The sequence below is a fragment of the Macrobrachium rosenbergii genome, chromosome 48 (assembly GCF_040412425.1).
Source record: "Macrobrachium rosenbergii isolate ZJJX-2024 chromosome 48, ASM4041242v1, whole genome shotgun sequence".
Lineage (NCBI taxonomy): Eukaryota > Metazoa > Arthropoda > Malacostraca > Decapoda > Palaemonidae > Macrobrachium > Macrobrachium rosenbergii.
In genome coordinates this window covers 5,773,779-5,791,366 of record NC_089788.1, presented here as the reverse complement: position 1 = coordinate 5,791,366, position 17,588 = coordinate 5,773,779, and the positions used below count along the sequence as shown (strand labels likewise).

Sequence of the window (17,588 nt, the reverse complement as noted above, 5' to 3'; positions counted from 1 at the left end):
TCACCCAAATCTGCAACTATTATGACCAGATCAAACATTAACATCCTGGTCATTATTAACTTTATCCCCTTAGGGTACAGGCAGATTTGGCAATATATGAGGAAAGCACTGTCACAATGTCTTAATATTTTCATTTGTTTCTAGCAATATTTTGATCACAAAATTGCTGTTAGTTATAAGTAGATATGCTTTGCAAATGCAGCTGCCTTTAAATGATTCAGAAGGAAGTTTTTATTTGAATGATGAGGAGGTAATGTTTGGCATCACTGCTTCTTCCCCACATTCATCAAGTAGCTGGTAGGACTATAGGTATGGACATGCCAGGAAAAACCTCATGGGAATACTCAGGTCTTAAATGCACGTCTGTAACTTATCACACAGATGTCACAAAGTGGTTAGATTTTAGTTAATGACTTACTGGTTGTTCTAACCAGTACTTGGTACAGTTATGCAGTATTGGCTAAAGGATTGTTCTCCACCCACAGTTGTTGACATATTTTCAACCATTTTTGTGGCATGAAAGAGATAAGTTGCTGCTATGCGTTTATGACGTTTTAATGTAGTGAGAGCACATTCTTAAATAGAAGAGTTTAAAAAGCCCTCATTCCATGTTCCAACCACCCATAAAGAGAACATCAAATGCAAACATTCATGGCAATAAAAGTGTATTTCAGGAACTGCCTTTTCTCAATCATTTTTCTGTGGTTGGGTTGTAAAGAAACAGAAGCAGTAACGGGTATTCCTTTATTTCAAAAAATATCATAGAAACATCTATAAAATGGATCCTTCAGACATAAATTGTCAGTCATACTGTATTACAAAGCCATTTGGATATGCAGTGCAATGAGTTGGTACTGTCCAGTTCAAGGTGCTTAGCATTATTCTAGACAACTACTTTCCATATAAGTTTATCATGTAAAGAAGCTTAAAAGATTGAATATTACATCAATTTTGTTACAAGCTGTGTGTCAGAGATACTGACCAAATTATATCACTAACCACTTGGTGTGTTTTAACTCTATGCTCTGATGTTTAATAATTAATGAAAATTATGATACACTATACACTATATGACAACAACATCACCAAAAATGCATCTTACTCATCCATTCTTTCTTGCAGACTTAGTTTAATCCTCACATGTCAATACGACTAAACAATACTTTCATTATACCTGTTATTTATACATAAATACAACCACTAAAGAAGATTAAGGATAATTCCTATTTGTGTAGTAAAGTCAAAAAACAAGAAGAATGAGACAAAATATGCAAGCTAAGGAGTGAGAGTTGACAAAATAGTAAAAACAATAAGGCTTCCGCACAGTGCAACAGCATTGCACATCATAAATAAATACATCAGGTTTGAAATTACAGTACTGTGTTAAAAGGGTTCATAATACTTGCATTCCAGTAAATCTTTGAAAGTAGGTAAAAAAAAAACTCTGTATGTAGGTGAAAGGCTCATGAACAACGAAGCTCAAACTATAAAAATAGAAGTAAGTACTCTTTACTACTTTCTCTCTCTCAAGACCAGCTTCTGACAAACTAATATTTTTCCTAATGGGTGGGTTTCTTGAGGTAACTTAGTTTTGAAAAATCAGCCCAAATCCCAATAGATGAACCTACTTAGCAAAGATGTTCTTCAAAAACAGTTCTTTTGCTCAACACAACCTCAATTTATACTGCTATGAACAACATATCTGAGAAGCTGTCCGTCTTCTTCTGCTTTCATATTCAATGGTGTACTCAAAAAAACCTTCTCCTTGTCCCACTGTGTACGCTAAAATGTTTTATAACCTGACATACATTTGTTAAAATCAACATATAATCTGTACTTAGTTGAAACATGCATAATCACAGGTGTGTGTGACACACATGAACAGCAATATACAGTGCATTATTTCAAGAATATATGGTAGTGTGTCATGGTTAAACTTCAAATTCCTCTCATGACACCCTACAACTTATGCAAAAACTCATGAGAAAATATGAAATTTCATCAACATAAGATAATTATAAATTATAAAAACAATATGTAGCATCTTATGTATAGACATTACAATGGTTCATAAATGTGTATTTACTGAACATCTACTGGTAATGTAAAATAAGTAAAATTTCTAGTGATATTACTACATGATTTTGTTGGATTTTCCAAGAGCCTTTCAAAATAATTCCCCATTTTTCAAGACAACTCAGTCAACATGACATTTCACCCCTGAAAACCCTTTGAAGCTTGTATGGCAGACTGAAATAGAAATAATTTGAATACATAAACAGGCATCATTGCATAGAAAGCCCTAAAGTATCTTACCAAAGAAAGCAATCTTTATACTTCAAAAGGGGTACTCTCATCATTATGCTTGTAAAAACATGTAAATTCTTTTGCCTTCTTTCATTGCTATCAAAAAGTGAGACTTTTTAATAATATATATCTATAGATTTTCATTTTAAAACCACTTAGAAAGGCAGTAACTTACTACAGTATTCCTGATGTTTCACCCTTGTTGAGTGACTATTGAAAAGCTTTAATCATCATGCTTGTTGTGAAACTTTTCTTCCACTTTCATCATGAATTTGTACACTTCGAAATCTTTAAAGCTGCTGCCACCCAATACGAATCACTGGCATAGTAATAAAAACATGTTAACCTCATTGTTTTACTCATTCATGAACAGTGAAGATTCAACTATTTTTCACTGAACCTCAAAAAACTACAGTGGACTTGCAACACAGTGTATTCACCTTGTGTATTTTTTGCTTTAAATTGCTGGGTACTTGTTTCAAGTGAAATTTTGTAAACAAAGTAAATACTGTTCAGTTTCCACAAACTAAAATATCAACCTTTATAACTTTTACAAACTGGTTGAAACGATCAGCTATGGTAACATTTCTCATTCAAAAGTGCTGTATCATCTGCAAGTTTTGACTGCACAGTTTTGGGTTCATGCATTACATGAAGGAATGTATCACTGCGCAGGTCCACTATATTCTAAGCTAAAAGTGAAAACTTCAAAATTGTTTCACAGGTAAAAGTTGTTATTTTAACGAAAGCTATATGCCAAGTTTAATAAAAGACTTATTAATTGTAAGAACACACAGAACCTTGTGAAATATTTTCCATTTCATTTAATGTGAACTAGGTGTAATTACTACATATTTTCCATTTCATTCCATGTAAACTAGGTATAATTACTACTTGAATCTCCAGTCACCACAACACTCATTACTACATAGTGAACACTTCTACTAGTGTGTATTTTAACAGTTTAATATATAACAGTTATGATCTTAAATTTTGTATATTCTTAATACTGTGTTACTTGCTCTGATAAATTACCAATATGAAATGGGGAATTAAAAAGCTAAAACAAAATTTTTCCAGTTGGGGATTTTCAATCAAAATTGAAAGCTGGCCTGCCAACTAGAGGGGAAGTATAAATCATCACATAAAAACACCTCTAAAAACTTAAATGGTAAAATGGCAAATAGTAAAATGGCACATGAACAGAGAAAATTAAAATAAATATTAGCTTACCTCGTGCACAGTTCAAAGGGTAATTCTTTACATGTAGTTTCTTGTTTTCATATACCTTGTCTCAATGTCACTATGCAGCACTACCACATCTTATCTTCACTGGGCAATAGCAATTAGTTACCCAAGAGCATTTTGAAAGAAAATCTTCAACAGTGGTTTAAAATTATATTGTTCAATGCACTAATTTGCAGCTAACTTTTGTTGTTGGTAGAAATGCACTTTTACAAGTAAATTTCTGTTTCCTTGGCATTGAATTTTGTTATAAATTAACACTGTGCTTTATTAAGCATCTGCCAATACTGTAATTTTGTTTCTAGCTGTGCAAAAGCAAGAGAGGACGCATCCTATTCATTAACTCTAGGTATTCCATCTCAAGGACCATAAAACTTGAAACCCATTAAGAGAAAGACAAGACTGCTATGATACTGAACATAATGTGGATGGACAGTAAATATCTGTGAATGTGCTTCAGCATATGAAAAAAGAACTACCTTTAAAAAAAATCATGTGTACAGTAAAATTAAATGAGGTAATAAATATGAGACAAACATTCTTTTACATACTCATAAAAACAATTAATTCACCGACTCGACAAATTCATACCAAAACTCTGAAGTTCTAAAGAGGAACTTTTTCAGTCTCAAATTTTAAGTAACTACATGAAACAAAAACCTTTACACAGAGCAACACCATGAAATACAAATTAAGTGTCAAAGAACGTTTCTAAAAGGCAACAAGAAGCACCAATACCCAGTAATCTGCCAGTTGACAATTTGCAAATGCAAAGAGGTGGGGCATTCTGGTCCACATACAACCATGTTCTCAAGAGAATTTTGTTTTGAGAAATTCTGAGCATTCCAGCAGGGTCTCGCAAACAAAAATACCATCGTTTAAAATCGTCAACATCTTCCCAGTGCCACTCCAAGCCTTTCACTGTTGCCTTAGACTAAGTACAAAGAAATAATGCACTCTTAGGAAAATGAGTTTCCATATTTCACAGTGTTCAAGGATAATCAAACTAGGAAAGGCGAACAATGAAAGGTTGTAGTTAGATATCTTATTTTTGTGGTGATTCAAGACTAAATTCCGTATATCACAGAGAGATATTTACTTGAAACATTTTGGAGCATTGTAGCTACTGAAAAGTCAATTTCTTGCATTATGCCTCCCATGAAGCCTTGTTTACGAGTAAAAACCATGAATAAACTACTGCAATGTAGCAAAAACTAATTACTGTATATCTGGGTTTGTACTGTATGTGAAAATTTTTGTTTATAAAACAGAAAACCCACTATTTTATTGCAAAATATCTGAATAAAATTCTGAAGTTTTATTTAACCAAGATCTGGTGTTCTTAACAAAGATTCTGTTGTAAATTACATTTTTTTTATTTATAAGCAAAAGCACATAGTAGAAGTTTTGACTAAAACTTACCACTTAAAGAATAATAAAATTTATTATTAAAAATCAATACTGGGCCAATACAGTATGCACTAAAATGAAAAAACAAGAGATTCTTACATGGACACAACTTGATACACCAAAAACTTATAAATGTAATTTTAATCTCTTTTACAGATAGTAATTTTTAAAATAAACTTTTGTATAAGTGAGGTTACTGAAACTTAACTACACAAACTTAAAAATTGCCTGAAATCCTATTTTTTAATGGTACACTATTACCATGCGCATCCTGTACCCAATGTACAATTATTTTTAAGAATTATTCTCCAAAGAGTATGTTTTTAAGGCTTAAAAGCTAGCTCTCAGAATAAAGTTATTAATCTCCCTTTGTAAGTTCAAAGTAAATATCTCTATATAATAAAGTAATACTTATCCAAAGAACCTCACCTGACCATCACCGTGGCAATACAAATATATATTTCTCGTACTCAAAATTCCTCCCTAAAATGGTGTTAATAGACAATGGGTGTAAAAATAGCTATACTGTCTCTCCTTCCATTTCTTTCTAACTCTAATGAATACAAAATTCCAGCGTGTAACCTTCCTCTAGTAATACTATGTCAACTAATAAAAATGACTTTTTGAAGTTGGAGAGAGCCGGGTTTCCTTTTCCGTGTATATCTTGATATGCAATGGGTTTCCGCAAAATGTTAAGTAATATGCATTTAGTGTTTCTACAACAACTATTACTGGGAACTAACTTGATGCAATATGAAATGACATCGTTAACTACTATCGCTAATATTATTAACAGTGCGGGGTATTAACAGACTTTTTGAGAATGTGCAAAGCCCAACATGCAGAGAGCAAACAGGGCCTGGAGACAAGAATATACTCTAAAACATCGAATGTGCTATCTGCTAGGCCACTGACAATGGCATCTTTAAATGTCTTGAAATAAGGGGTTACTTGTTTCCTATTCACAGTCACTCTTCAGTTACAGTGAAAATTACGGGCACTAAAGAAAAAAAAAAAAAAACCTTGTTTTGGCTGCATCCAGCAAGGATTCCAAAAACTTAAATTTTCAACTTTCTTTTGTAATACATTTTTACATAAAAGCATGGAATCCAAACTGAATACAGTCTAAACAAGTACATTAAACATAAAAAAACTAGCATAAAACATTAAAATCTGACTTACTCAGCAACAATCATACTAAACTTGCAGAATCAGAGAAGAAAATAATTATCACATTACACAGCATCCATCCACGATGGCTTTGTAGTTTTCTTGGATAGCCAGAAGCCTTTAGCTGCCATAATTCCCTTCGAATACTCGTGCCGCCGGTCAATGAACTTTCGAACTTCAGAAACGAGAAGTACAGTTGATGTTAAGCAAACTAAGTAAAGCCAGTCTGCTATGTGCAGCGCTTCCGTTTGAAACACCCACTGAAGGAATGGCAAATACACAACACACATCAAGCAACCAATGGTGGCTGTGAGAGCTACAAATAGGTACCAATTGGTCGTCAGACCAATCTCCAAAACAGATTTTGAATCTGAACGGCACGACATGGCATTAAACATGTCATACATTACAAAACATGCAAAAGTCATGGTTGTATCCCGAGCTGTTACAACCCCATCACTCATTTCAGATCTGTGAAAAGGAGACAAAAACGTATAAAATTTCATGTCAGATGCTGAATTCATAATTTATTTCTCATTACAGTTTCAATTATGTGCTACAAAACATTTTTATAATTATAATCAATAACTGAAATTCCTTGACTTTTTACCTATAGTATTGAGCTTTCATGTTTTGGTAAAAACTTAGTTACGTTTAACTTGAAAATGTTAGCTGACAATAGATATAAAGGTTAATTACAGTGCCAATTCACCTAAAAAATCTTGATGAGGCATCTGGTTAAAAATTCAAAGCAGTTAGGAAATTTTTTTCTACATAAATTACTGATAGTTGCAAAGTTGCCCATAACCTTTTCATACATGGCTCCCCACATATCTGTGGTTACTCATGAAAAAAACAATGTGCTAAAATTATATTTTTACCATTAAATGGAGTAAAAGAATGAATATTCAATTAAGAGCTCAATCACACACGTAAGGGAAGATAAGTAAAATGGGAAAAAAAAAAAAAAAAAAAAAAAAAGAAGAGTAAGAGAAACCGGCAGGAGGTTGGCATAATTATTCATTGTTGAGGGTTAACTAAGCTAACTGCTCCCAACCCTCCATCATCACAAGTCCAAGCCATCTCATTCTTTGAGATTTCAGTCTGTTTTCCTGCCTCTGAACATTAAATCTTTCCAGAACTTTATCTGTAACGTGATCTTCCCAATGCACTCCAGCTATAACTCCTAGCATGCAACTCGGCATGTTACACCAAATTACTGTCCCGATATGACAGAATATGATATTACAGTACTGTACTCCTGGTGACAAGAGAAATTTGATACAAGACTTAGCTTTGCAACACAGAGGTTAAGTCCTGCACAAGAATGAATATCAACAAAATGAACCTTACCTGAAAACCCATAATGTCCCGCAAATTATGACAACAGCAGATATAACGCAATTCCTTATCAGTTTAGGGGTGATAAGGTCTTTCTTTGTATCCCTTGGTGGCTGAACCTTAACATCGTCATCAATAGGTTCCATACCCAGAGTAAGAGCAGGGGGACCATCCATTATCACATTAATGAGAAGAATCTGAAAGGAAAAGATGACGACTATTACATGTTTTCACTCAAATATGGTGTAATATCTACAGAAATTTATTCCGTCACAATAGGTCAGGCTCATTCACTTGGGTTGAAATTTAACAAATCTGATGTAATTATTTATACTAAACTAAACAAAGAAATGTACATGTAAAATTTACTTCGAAAAAGTATCGAACATACCTGCATAGGGTTAAGAGGACTGGGTAATCCAAAAACGGTAGAGAGCGCAATAAGACTGAGAGCAACTAGGCTGGTGCTGACTTGGAAAGTGACAAAGTTCGTTATGTTATGGAAAATACACTTTCCTTCCTCAATTGCTGACCTGTAAGAAAAAAGGTGGTATGCCCTTTTGAAATGAATTCCTTTAGAACTTAATGGCTATTCATTTCCTTTAAATATTGATAGCATTCTGACTAAGACTGTCAAAGATGAGGAGATATCATTATTAATACTTATTAACACCTGTTATGGCAAACAAAAATTCTACACACTTCTGATTTCAGAAGACAAGAAGGAATCAAAATAGACTATCTGGAAAAAGATATTCTCATAATTTAAAATAATTAAATCAGCTTCCCCTTTCCATATATATAGAGTAAAAATTAGTTATATTAAGGAACATATTTCATAGACAAACTTTTACCAACTACAAGAATTTTTTAATATATTAAACCCATATAATGTATTAATAATAGTATCAGTAACATTTGAGTAAAAACTTTTATTACAATTAGACATGATCAACTGAACTACATAAAGCTTTCCAGCATTGGAATGAGGATGATATACTCAAACTTTCATTCACCAACCCCCATACGATACCTTGTCTGTGTAGAACTAATCCTGTCACACTATTATCCTGAAAAGAATGCACTTGTTCCTACCACTGCTTAGTACCTAAGCTCATTCCATCGTCCAACTTCTTAGCATAAAATATTGCAGCTCTCTGGCAGACCATTTTCGTTTGCTTTGAGCCATCTTTCTCTCATGCTAAATGTCTTCTTACATTTAGCTTTACTCTGCAAATTTTATTCTTACCCAGGAATTGTGGTGTTAGTTACTGGTGTCTGTGGCTTGGGCAAGGACATAATCAGTGCCCCGGGAGGACCTGATACAATTCAGATTCAAGACCCACTAGATTTAATTAGCAGCTATCCTCAAGGCAGATACTTTGCAAAGCCACTCGGCTGTCTTGCAGCCCTAACTCAGAAACGTAACTCACAGATACTTGGATGTTTATTCTTTGGGCCCTATAGTTACAGTGGGGTAAACTGTATGAAGGGGTGATGCAGGGATAGCTACCACTACTCCTTCCTCTTAATTTTCCCCTCATAGCACCTTCAAGGGCTTGGGAAACAAAATCAACCCCATTGTCAAGGTGAATACTTGGGCATATGGATCCTACCCATCTGCTGAATATAAACCACTGCTTTACTCCCTGACTCCTTGGAAGCCAATACTTGAAATGCCCAACTTCAAGCCAAACCTCCTTTAAGTGAACTTTGGGAATCTTATAATTTCATGATTATATTATGTTTTCGATACCCACCTCCCATCCCCACACTCATTCGATCCCTAGTAGAGCTTAACAGAATGAGAATGACTGTAGATGTGGAACAGCATTAGAAGGCCAGCTGGATGGACTGGAGAGAGCTTTTCATAATACTGGTGTGACTGAGATTAAAGGGTTTGTATAAAAAATTTTTCTGTATAATAAAGTCATTGACTTTTTCTTATTAACTGCTTTCCAATACTTTTCAGTGCTTCAGATGACATGAATCACTTCTATTAAAAACATGCTCTCGAAAGATGGACAAAGATAGGAGTGTCATGAGGGTCAAAAGCTGCCATCTGATCTACTGAATTTTAACTTAAAAAGTCCCACACAAAAAAGAAAAATATAAGGCCTTCCTAAGGTTAAATCTTTGTGAGCAAAATTTTCACATTCCTTCAAATGTCTCGTATAATACTTACAATATAGTTTTGAAATTATCATCATTCAGTATCATATCTGCTGCTTCTTTGCTAACAGCTGTGCCCATCTTCCCCATGGAAATTCCAATATTTGCACGCTTTAGGGCAACAACATCATTCACTCCATCACCGGTCATGCCAACTATTTCTCCACAATCTTGTAATGCCTGTAGAGAGAAAAGGATTCATTCAAAGTGCTAATCAGTATGTATTTAACTGCTACAAAAAGCACTATTTACCCTTTAAGATTTTGATGAAGCCACTTCTAGTCTGCAAAATTTTAAGACTTGAAAATGAATGACATCATACACAAATTTTTTGTCAACTTCAATTTTATTCTTATTTTCTGTTTTATCACCAACTAAAATAAAGTGAAATTATCCAACATTATCCCCCCCCCCAAAAAAAATACAGAAAATACAAGAAAAATATTGTTAAGCCCTTAAGCAGTCATGTATGATTTACCATAGGCAAGTTTCACTATGGGATAAAAACCTAAAGGGTTAAATACAAGGGTAAAACACAATATGCTTTGGGGATGTAAAAAGAAGGGAAGATCAACAATCAGTAAGAAAAGTAGTACTGTAGATTGAGAAGCATAAAGCAACACCCATAAAAACCAAAACATCACTGAGAGGGGGCTTATGTGAAGACCTTGTCCAATTGGAAATTCAGGGAGAAAAGCACAAAACAAATGAATTCATTCACGCCTAACTAAGCAAAGGGAAAACCTGATGCAAAAACACTGACAATGATAATGTCAGAAGACCTCCCATTTACCCTTTTGTAAACTATGCTTCGATAGAAAGCTCCTGTTATCACCTTTAATACCTGTGCCTTTTGGAGTAAGTGAATGCTACCTGTCTTGTAGAGTATCAGCCTTTATATACTGTAATTTAATGTTACACTGTCATATTACCCATTGAAATTTTTTAATTTACAGACTCGCATATAATTCACCTAAAATATCTGGTTTCACTGAGAAGTGAAAACTGAAGAATGGCAGTTGAAAAACTGGACAACTTTCTGGATAGTGATGTAAAGAACTTGTAGTCCTGTTCACACTTAGCCATGCAAGGCTTAACTCTATCTTTCCACCAGATCCTCAAAACCAACTCTCAATTACCACATGCCTAATTTGGTTTTCTAAATTTGCTGAATAACAAAAACTCATTCACAATAACAGTATATCTTCAAGTGGAGATATAAAATTCACATTTTAAGCTTGTAACACTCTCTTTATAATACCTAATTTAAAAAAATTACTGATCTAAATCCAGATAATAAAATTAAATGCTTTTTAGAGTAAATTTCTAAATAGTGTAATCAAATCAATACCTTGAAGGACAACAGTTATCCAATAATAACAGGCTTCCATGTATAAAAATATATCTGCCACTATACTTAAAGAGAACTAAATGCGGGTAAATGGAGGACAAGGAAAATTTTTCTTACCTTTACAATACGGAGTTTGTGCCTAGGTGACACTCGATAAAATACAGTGGATTCTTGAACAATGTTTCCAAGAACTCGATCATCCATATTGTCAAGCTGATCTCCTGAAAACACTGTTCCTGGCCGAACCTGGAAATAAACAGAATTTGATGCACACAGGGAAACGATAAGAAAATTTCAAATGCAAAATTAAATCAAAACTTATTTTGATATCAAGGTGCACAAAAATTATTAGTTTACCTGTAATCCCACAGCCAATGCAATGGCACAAGCAGTTTCCTGTGCATCACCAGTGACCATCTTTACACGAACACCAGTTGACTGCAGAGTAGTAATAGCAGGTCGAGCTTCTTCCCTTGGTGGATCAATTATGGCTACCATTCCCATGTAACTAAGCTCTGCCAAAGATGGGCCGCGAGCAATTGCGAGAACTGCCGACGAAATGCATAAGTTATAATACTTAAAATTCTCGATTTCCAAAAATGCAGCAATTTATGTCATTACAGTTTTCGACGGTGAAAAAGCCACTTAAGCAAAAATCATTTGCATAAAAGAACAGTGAACTTAAAAGTAAGATTACCTATCCAACCATGAATCTGAATTTTATATGGCAAAGTTCCAATGACAAAGTATCTGCTATAATTTTACTTTTAGAGCCCTATTAGTAATTAGTTTAAATAAATACCAGTGAGGCATGATGATCTTATAACTGACACAGGATAAATTTAAGGTGAAGTGAAGAGGAATTTATGAGATGCCAATAAAGAAATGGAACTGAAAATGAGTTCTGTCCTCACAGTAAAGAAATAGTGTGTCAAAAGTACAAAAATAAATTTTGCAAAACACTATATATTTTAGTCCTTCATGGATTTTATAATCATGAGTTGGAAGTTCATTTTTCGAGTAATTACAGGGTTTGTATTTATGTAAAAGACAGGCTTTAGCTAGCACAAACTAAAAAATGAATTGACATTTTAACTATGTAAATACGTTTAGTTATCCTTAAATCAGCTTACCCCTGAGACCCTGTCGACCCTTTTCATGGGCCCAGTTCATAATCTGTTGATATTTTTCCTGGGAAATGGGTAAGGTTGCCATGTTCTGCTGGTAGTGTGAGCAAGCTTGTAGTATGGATTCAACAGCTCCTTTAACAAGCCATTCAACTTCCCCAGTCTGGAAAGAAAATGCTTACCAATATAATCAAGAGGCACAAAATAACCGAAGGAAATTAATCAATTGGCACATCAAGACATGAAATGCAATATATCATGTGCCCAAATACTCTTTAAGTGAAAAATTCCTCAACAAACAATGATAAAAAATACAGATGTGTACTTAATACATTATTTCTACCTTTCCACTTATACAGGATTACAAGTAAGCCTCCGTAAATGTGGTTTAACGAGTCTAGACTCTGAAAAAATTACACTTCAAAAGTCTGTTTACATATAAAACTACTTTACATTATAGAATACATCTGGCCTCATGTTATAAAAGAGAAACACAGAGAGATTATATTCATGCCATGCATCCTGTTCTTAATACATGGGAGCAGACACTGTATATCAACTCCTAAAATTCTATGGTGTAATTTAGGTTTAGGCCTATACAGCACTAGCTAAATAAATTGACCTCCAAAATAAATACGTAAAACATACTTGTCAGCTAGACCTAGTGTTATTAATTGTTGTTCATACACAGCCTTTTGTAAAACTGCAGACTTTATTGTAAATAATCATAGTTTGTTTGTCATTCATTCCTTGCACAGCAGACTCAATGTAAACATGAGTAATGCCATCTATTGCCAGAAATAGGCTTCACATGTTTCCAGAGCTCAGAGATAACATAAAAAGGGGTTAGATTTAATATGGGCAGTCAATATAAATTAGTAATGTTCATCTGGGTGGTAAATCAAGTTGCATACAAAAGTTCTATTTCAGTTCAAATTTAATCAAATCTAAGGATGTTATTATGCAATGACTACTTACCTTCTTATTTTTTACTTCCACAGACATGGTTTTAGTGTCAGATTTGAATGGCATTTCCTGCAGCCTGTGGTATTTATCCTTTGCATTATATATTCCGTGCTGGAAAAGAATGAACATTTTAATTCTGATACTCTACCTAAAGTTTCTAAAGTATAACAATGTCTCACACAATTACTGACACTTAATGCAAACTTTAAATATACGGTACTAAATTGTATGTTTAAGAGGTACTGTATTTGACTGGCAGAAAACAGACAGGGTGTCAACATACTTTGCGAGCAGCAACAATTATAGCACCTTCAGTAGGCTGTCCCTGAAGCTGATCACCAACAATAACAGCATTGTTACACACAGCACCTAAAGAAAAACAGAGGTTTCTTTTTCGACTACCACTCAACAGACTTACTTTCTATTTTCCAATTTTGCTGGGAATATACAAATTCCATTTCTCAAGATAAATGGTGACATTAATGTTCAATAATATTTGCAGAACACTTCTCTACCTTCTGGCAAAATAAAACTTACCTGTTTCAAGTAGCTTAGTGACAGCTTCATTAGCCAATTCCGAGAAACCTCCTTCGAAAATTATCTGACCCTCGCAAACATATCCAACACCCGTTACATGGCATTCATCACCTTCTGATGTAACAATGCCAGTCACAGTCATTTCATTCTGGAAAAAAGAAAATTTCAATGTTTTTTATGAGAGGAAAGTTTGGCCAACTCTGGCAGATTTAAGATTTCTATCTCAGTGGTCTGGTAAGCTTTTAAATTTTATTACCCAGAACCATAAACTTACAAGTTTCTTATTTATACCACCTTGAAATTTTTAGCACATACGATTTAAATAACATAATCATCATGCATGAATTTTTCATTAAAAGTAAGCCTCAGGAATAAATGCATCTTTCATTATTTAAGGGAGACTAGAATAGATTTACCAAATTCCCAAAAACTACTTTGGTTCTGTTGTACTGCATATTTCCTCTATGACTGAACTTGTTTGACATTGCACATTTTAACCTTCCAAGGCCTAAAACATAGAAGATTTTTTGTCATTATGGTGCTTAAACCATAAATCATATTGTTACTCTGCCCTAATAGTAAATTTTACATTAATGGATTTTTCTAGCTGATATCAACAACTTGGTTCCACAGGATTTTGAGTTTCCTAATTCCTGACAATTTGAGATTTTGCATTATGAAAATAATGGTCATTAATGTTATGATGAATCTACTTTAAAGACCTTGGGAAAAATCATTAAAATAAAAAAGAGAGGAGTCATACGCCACCTGCAAAATGTAGGCTTCACCAGTACTGGGCACGAATGCCCCTGAGTCTGAAAAACTACACACATACAAAATCTGAAAAATTAATGACTAAACCTGACAAAAATTTACTTTAAAATAAATGAACAAACAAAAATGGTACTTAAGAAACTAAAGAATACGTGTGATTGTACATCCTGATGGTATAATGTTCAGGTACAAAACAGAAAGCTGAGAACAAATAACCACCTTACCACATTAATTACCTGAAATTCCTTCATGCATAATAGTTAAAAGTGTGGCATTAGAATGTATTACAGGTGTATGCACGAGTAACTTACTTTAGTCAGTGTGCCAGTCTTGTCAGAACACACTGTTGTTACACAACCAAGAGTTTCCACTGTGTGTAGACCCTTCACAAGAGCCGAGCGCAATGCCATGCGACGGATACCGAGGCAAAGAGTCATAGTCACAACTATAGGCAGACCTTCAGGAATAGCAGCAACAGCTAAACTTACAGCAATATTGAATATCTGAAAGAGAAGAGGTGCTGTTAGTACATCATAAGATACTGTTAACATACTGTATTTGCTCTATTTATCAGGGGAATTTATGGTCAACCTTGGCTTTTAAACCCAGGTGAATTAAGAAAAAAATTTTACTGTTATCATGAGTACTTATTGAATCAATAAATCATAGCAATGAAGCTTTTCTTTGTTTCAAGATTATCCTTAAAATGTGTGTGTGTGTGTGTGTGTGTTAGTGAAACAGGGATAGAATAGATACTCTAGCAACTGAAGATTGTACATCCTTTACAATGGTACACTTCATGGTAATGGGAACAGAGTTTATACTTGTGGAAATTCAAAAGAAGATAATTCTTCAGAAGCTCCCATGTAATCTTCTGAATATGAGTTCATACATGCACACCAAACCACAATGTCCAAAACATATACAGGTATTAATAAAATATTTTATGGAATAGCAAAAGATTCATGTACTGCCTGTCCAAAACCTAACTCCAAAAAAATTTTGCATATGAATCTTCTTAGTTAACTGTTATAATGACTATGTTCCATTTGACATGTTCTATTTATAAGAAAAAAAAAAATTCCAACAAAAACTTACAATACATACTATCTCAACACAGTATAGATTAAGGAACAATGTGATCATAATAAGCTCCTCAAAACTCACCTTGTGTATTGGTATGCCTTGATACAACCCTAGTAAAAACAAAAAAAAAAATTCCAACAAAAACTTACAATACATACTATCTCAACACAGTATAGATTAAGGAACACTGTGATCATAATAAGCTCTCCAAAACTCACCTTGTGTATTGGTATGCCTTGATACAACCCTAGTAAAAACACAATGCCGATAAAGGCAAAAGAAAATATCGACAGCTTTTTAGCAAGTTCATCCATATTTTTCTGCAAGGGAGTCCGTGGTGCCTCTTCTTCCTGCATCATGCGGAACAGTTCTCCAAACTGCGACTTTTCTCCTGTGCTGATGACAATGCCCTTTCCGCGTCCCGTTCGTACAAAAGTCCCCATATATGCAATATTTGCAATACTGCCCGATGTTCCATAACTGTTTGTAGAAATTATTCCACAATTCTGAAAAGAACAAGATATGAAGAGCAGTGTATTAATATGTTAAAGCAATGTTTAAGTACCCTGTTAGTTTATTTATACTTATCACATGAACACTAGTAAAAAAAAACTCATTGAAAATGCACATGAAAGAGCAATAAACTACATAACATAACAATCACTTCTGTCATAATTCTTGTATGCATTCATACAAGTTGAATGACGGACGTTAGACTTAGATGGTTGGGGAATGTGAAAGTAGCAGGACAAAATCTACATGAAGGCCTAAGAAATTAAGGAAAACAGAAGTAGATGATGACCCAGAGCAGATGGGCCTTCAGGCAGAAAGTGAACAAGACACAAGATAGCAGAAAGAACTCCATTTATGCCTAACCACATAGAGGGAAAAGCAGTTACATAAACAATGATTCATACATGCCATGGACTTACTTCACTTTAAAAAAAAAAAGCACTCAAAACAAATCCTGTTCTTTATGTATCTAAATCCACATTGGTATCCCCCAACCATGTCTTCTGTCAGTCTCTTTTCTTCCCTCCTACCACAAATTCTCTTCCCATAGACTATCTTCATTTGTAACCTTCATATAAAGATCAGTTGTGAAATATTTAATCTTAAAATCAATTCAAAGGAGATATACTACTCACCTTTGAGGCTGGCTCTGTTTCTCCAGTAAAGCTGGACTCATCAATACTGAGATCAGCTGCTTCATACAACCGTAAATCAGCTGGTATCCTGTCACCAATGGCAAGATGAACAATATCCCCTGGAACCAGTTCCCTAGCCTGGTATTCTCGTACATTCCCATCTCGAAGGCACATGCAGGTAGCTGGGACCTGAGGTAAAACATTACAATGAAATGAAGTACATAAATGACTAGAAATTAGCTTTTTATGGTACAATGTATGAGTAGAAAGTGGCTTTTTAATGATACAATGTGTAAAATTACTGGGATCACAGAATGGCTTTACATCATACCTGCTTTTTCAGCTCTTCAATTGCCTTGTCTGTCCGGAGTTCTTGAATAAATGCTACAGTTGCCACAATAACAATAGCCAGTGTAATAACAACAGCATCATCAAACTGAGCCATGCACAGAGAAACAAATGCTGAAGCTAACAGCAGGAGGATCAATGGCTCCTTGAACTGAAAAGAAAAAATTTAAGGATTCCTGAAAATGTAGGAAAATACACCTTTCAACTGTCAATGTATTTAATGAACTGCATACAAAAATGTACATAATTTCAGATAGAGAAAGTACAAAAAATCCTTTTCATCCACTAAATATACTTCAACACAGCTTTCATAAACCAAAAAAACCTCTGCCAAAGCCAATATTAGACAATAACATCTAAACACCTTCCATTTCTTTTGGTATAAAAACTTAAAAGTAAAACAGGTAACATCTTTACTTTGGTTCGTTTGCTCCTCTACACATGACCTGCCCAGTCCTGCCTGCTTTCCATGACTTCAGGCTATGAAAACCAAAACCATCCATAAATATAACTGCTGCTCCCCAATCTAAATAACTATCATTTTGTTTGATGAATGACTTGTATCATGTAACAAACAATTCCAACCTGAGCCAAGCACTCTTTGTA

General features: G+C 34.3%; 1 protein-coding gene across 8 annotated transcripts in view; it reads right to left on the bottom strand.

Moving 5' to 3' along the window:
* Positions 1 to 730: 730 nt before the first annotated feature.
* Positions 731 to 17,588, bottom strand: part of SPoCk (secretory pathway calcium atpase) — a 116,408-nt gene continuing 99,550 nt past the window's right edge. For all 8 annotated transcript variants that reach the window (XM_067091216.1, XM_067091213.1, XM_067091214.1 and 5 more), the window contains 14 exons: positions 16,966 to 17,133; positions 16,635 to 16,823; positions 15,705 to 15,992; positions 14,712 to 14,903; positions 13,627 to 13,774; positions 13,373 to 13,458; positions 13,102 to 13,200; positions 12,130 to 12,286; positions 11,354 to 11,544; positions 11,114 to 11,242; positions 9,659 to 9,825; positions 7,865 to 8,006; positions 7,486 to 7,670; positions 731 to 6,603 (listed from right to left, as the gene is read on the bottom strand). In XM_067091216.1, coding sequence (XP_066947317.1) covers positions 6,198 to 6,603; positions 7,486 to 7,670; positions 7,865 to 8,006; positions 9,659 to 9,825; positions 11,114 to 11,242; positions 11,354 to 11,544; positions 12,130 to 12,286; positions 13,102 to 13,200; positions 13,373 to 13,458; positions 13,627 to 13,774; positions 14,712 to 14,903; positions 15,705 to 15,992; positions 16,635 to 16,823; positions 16,966 to 17,133 — 2,547 coding nt within the window. In that variant the 3' untranslated portion in view covers positions 731 to 6,197. The remainder of the gene's footprint in view (positions 6,604 to 7,485; positions 7,671 to 7,864; positions 8,007 to 9,658; positions 9,826 to 11,113; positions 11,243 to 11,353; positions 11,545 to 12,129; positions 12,287 to 13,101; positions 13,201 to 13,372; positions 13,459 to 13,626; positions 13,775 to 14,711; positions 14,904 to 15,704; positions 15,993 to 16,634; positions 16,824 to 16,965; positions 17,134 to 17,588) is intronic.